Source organism: Centruroides sculpturatus, unplaced genomic scaffold, assembly GCF_000671375.1.
Source record: "Centruroides sculpturatus isolate CEXI.00-Female unplaced genomic scaffold, Cexi_2.0 scaffold181, whole genome shotgun sequence".
Lineage (NCBI taxonomy): Eukaryota > Metazoa > Arthropoda > Arachnida > Scorpiones > Buthidae > Centruroides > Centruroides sculpturatus.
In genome coordinates this window covers 172,551-174,865 of record NW_019384322.1, presented here as the reverse complement: position 1 = coordinate 174,865, position 2,315 = coordinate 172,551, and the positions used below count along the sequence as shown (strand labels likewise).

Genomic DNA, 2,315 nt, shown 5'->3' with positions numbered 1-2,315 from the left:
AATGAGATAATCGCATTCACATTTAGAATCCAAAACCATAATAATTAGTTAAAATCCCAGAGTTAATGCGATAATTCCGTGACAGAGTTAAAATTTTTGAAGTTCCTTACGCATCAAAATATCAATATTTAAAAAAAAAATAAGGTTTAAATTTCTGCTTTTATTAACGATTATATTTTAAATTTCCTATCTTAAAATATATAATTTTTATTATAGACAGTTAAAACTTTTCAATAAATATTTATAATTTAATATATATATTTATCGGATCGAATGTAATTATATAATAAATTATGCTTAAAATCTATACTTTGTATGGTAGTAGTATCATGTTTTAACGTAAACAAAAGCGATTAAATTTGAATCCTCTTCTCTTTTGTATTACTGAATAGGAGTGGAATTTAAGTAACTCTCTTGCTAAATTTGGTTTCTTGTATACAGCAGAATGCTAAAATATATTAAGAATAAAGAGTATGTACCATATCTGATTTGTTTTTTTGGTGGCATTAAAAAAAGATCAAGCCTATGCATGTAACAAAGTTGGTTCCATGTCTTTATCGTGACACTATAATAGATCAAGAGAGAAAATCATTCACGTATCTAATTTAGCTTTTGTATTCTGCTATAGCAACAAAATAATATTTAAATAGAGATTTTACGTAATTTTATAATGTAAAATATTCATAAACACGTGCTTAGTGCTTAAAAATCGTTAGAAAAAAAAATTAAATTTTTCTTAATATTTTAATACTGTATCAAGAATAAATTGTATTTAAAACATGTTTTTTTTTCCTATGTTAAAATTATATTAATTTTTATAATTAGAAATAAATTAGGAAGTGTTAGGTTCGCTCTCGTTACAACGTACCGATAGAACCAACCCATTAACGCATTCGGACCCATTAAACATTTGAATAAAAGGGTTGTAAATTATACAAGCTGATAGATTATTTATAAATTTTAATGACGAAAAGATATATATCAAAAATGGATTTATTTTTGTAGCGGAGGACCAATGAGGAGGTTGATACAGAGGAGGAAAATTTTCCTTCATCACTGACAGTTTCTTATCGATCGTATCCACGCCCAGATCACGCTCTCTGGTGGAGATTTGGCGAAACCCCCGTCTTTGTCACTCTGTATTTGACTGTGTCTGCTTTGAACTGTGCACGGTGGTGATGCTGCGGAGGAGCAGTTGATGGGAAGTCAGTCGTAGAGAGATTTTCGGATGGATGAAGTTGAGCGGTGACATCGGAAGTTCTCTTCTATTTTGGAATGTAACACGTACTTAACAATAGTCTTGGTATCAAAACTGCCATCTCTTCGTAAAGTAAAAGATAGGCAACAGGCAGCAAGATGGGATGTAATATCAGCAAAGACGTTAAAGTCGAAGAAAGAACTGAAGAAAACAAACCAGAACAAATTGAAGCGAAGATGAACGGTGAAGAAAAACCACCGGTTGTCAATCGTGAGTCTTACTATCCTTTATCATTTCTGTATCTGTTACGTGTTAGAAATTCTTATATATATTTTTAAAGCTTTTATAAAAGTTCGGAAGTGATAAAACGATAAAGACTAAAGACACTTTTTCATTTCTTCTCCCCATCTATGAAACATTCATGTCTTAACTGTTTCCTCTATTGTTCCGATAATGGTGTGCAGTAAAGTATATATTGCTTCCTTGATGACTTAGAAAGTATTTAGTTACATATGACCCCAATAAAGATCGTGACTTTTGCTTGATGTTAGTTTAAAGCATTCTAGACAATTATAATTGGAGAAACTTTGCTATAATTAACGATAATGTAGTGTGTTAGAATAGTATGGATATTAAAGAATGTCTTTCATTTGAAATTACACAGAAAGATAGTTTCATTTTAAATTATTTTTCTTTATATAGAGTAGAATATAAAAAAAATAATAATATTTTATTTGCATTATTTAACTTTAACAGGAGAGTAATTAATTAATGTATTTGCAACTGATAAAAGCAGATAATTGCTCTTAATTCTGGTAATAAAAAAAAAAAACATTTTTCTCATCAAATCTATTTATAATGTTAATAATTTAATAAAAAATATATTATTTAACAATCCAAAAATAATAATTATTAAAAAAAATGCACTCTTGTCTATTGATTTGAATTTCTATAATTAATGATAATTATACAGAAATTTGATAAGAAAAACAATCTACTAATTGCTAATATTATTTTTGTAACTCCTAATGATAATTGTAAAATAAACCTTTCATTTCTATCCTTAAAAAATAACGATAATTATTAAATTAAATAAATCTTTTTTTTTTTTTTTTAA

At 27.4% G+C, this 2,315-nt stretch overlaps 1 protein-coding gene across 2 annotated transcripts in view; it reads left to right on the top strand.

The window, feature by feature from the left end:
- The first annotated feature begins 1,112 nt into the window (after window positions 1-1,112).
- Window positions 1,113-2,315, top strand: part of LOC111625868 — a 66,308-nt gene continuing 65,105 nt past the window's right edge. Inside the window, exon 1 of one of the 2 annotated variants that reach the window (XM_023369123.1) lies at window positions 1,113-1,468. In XM_023369123.1, the coding sequence (XP_023224891.1) occupies window positions 1,357-1,468 (112 nt within the window). In that variant the 5' untranslated portion in view covers window positions 1,113-1,356. The remainder of the gene's footprint in view (window positions 1,469-2,315) is intronic. The other variant, XM_023369115.1, reaches the window with a different exon arrangement.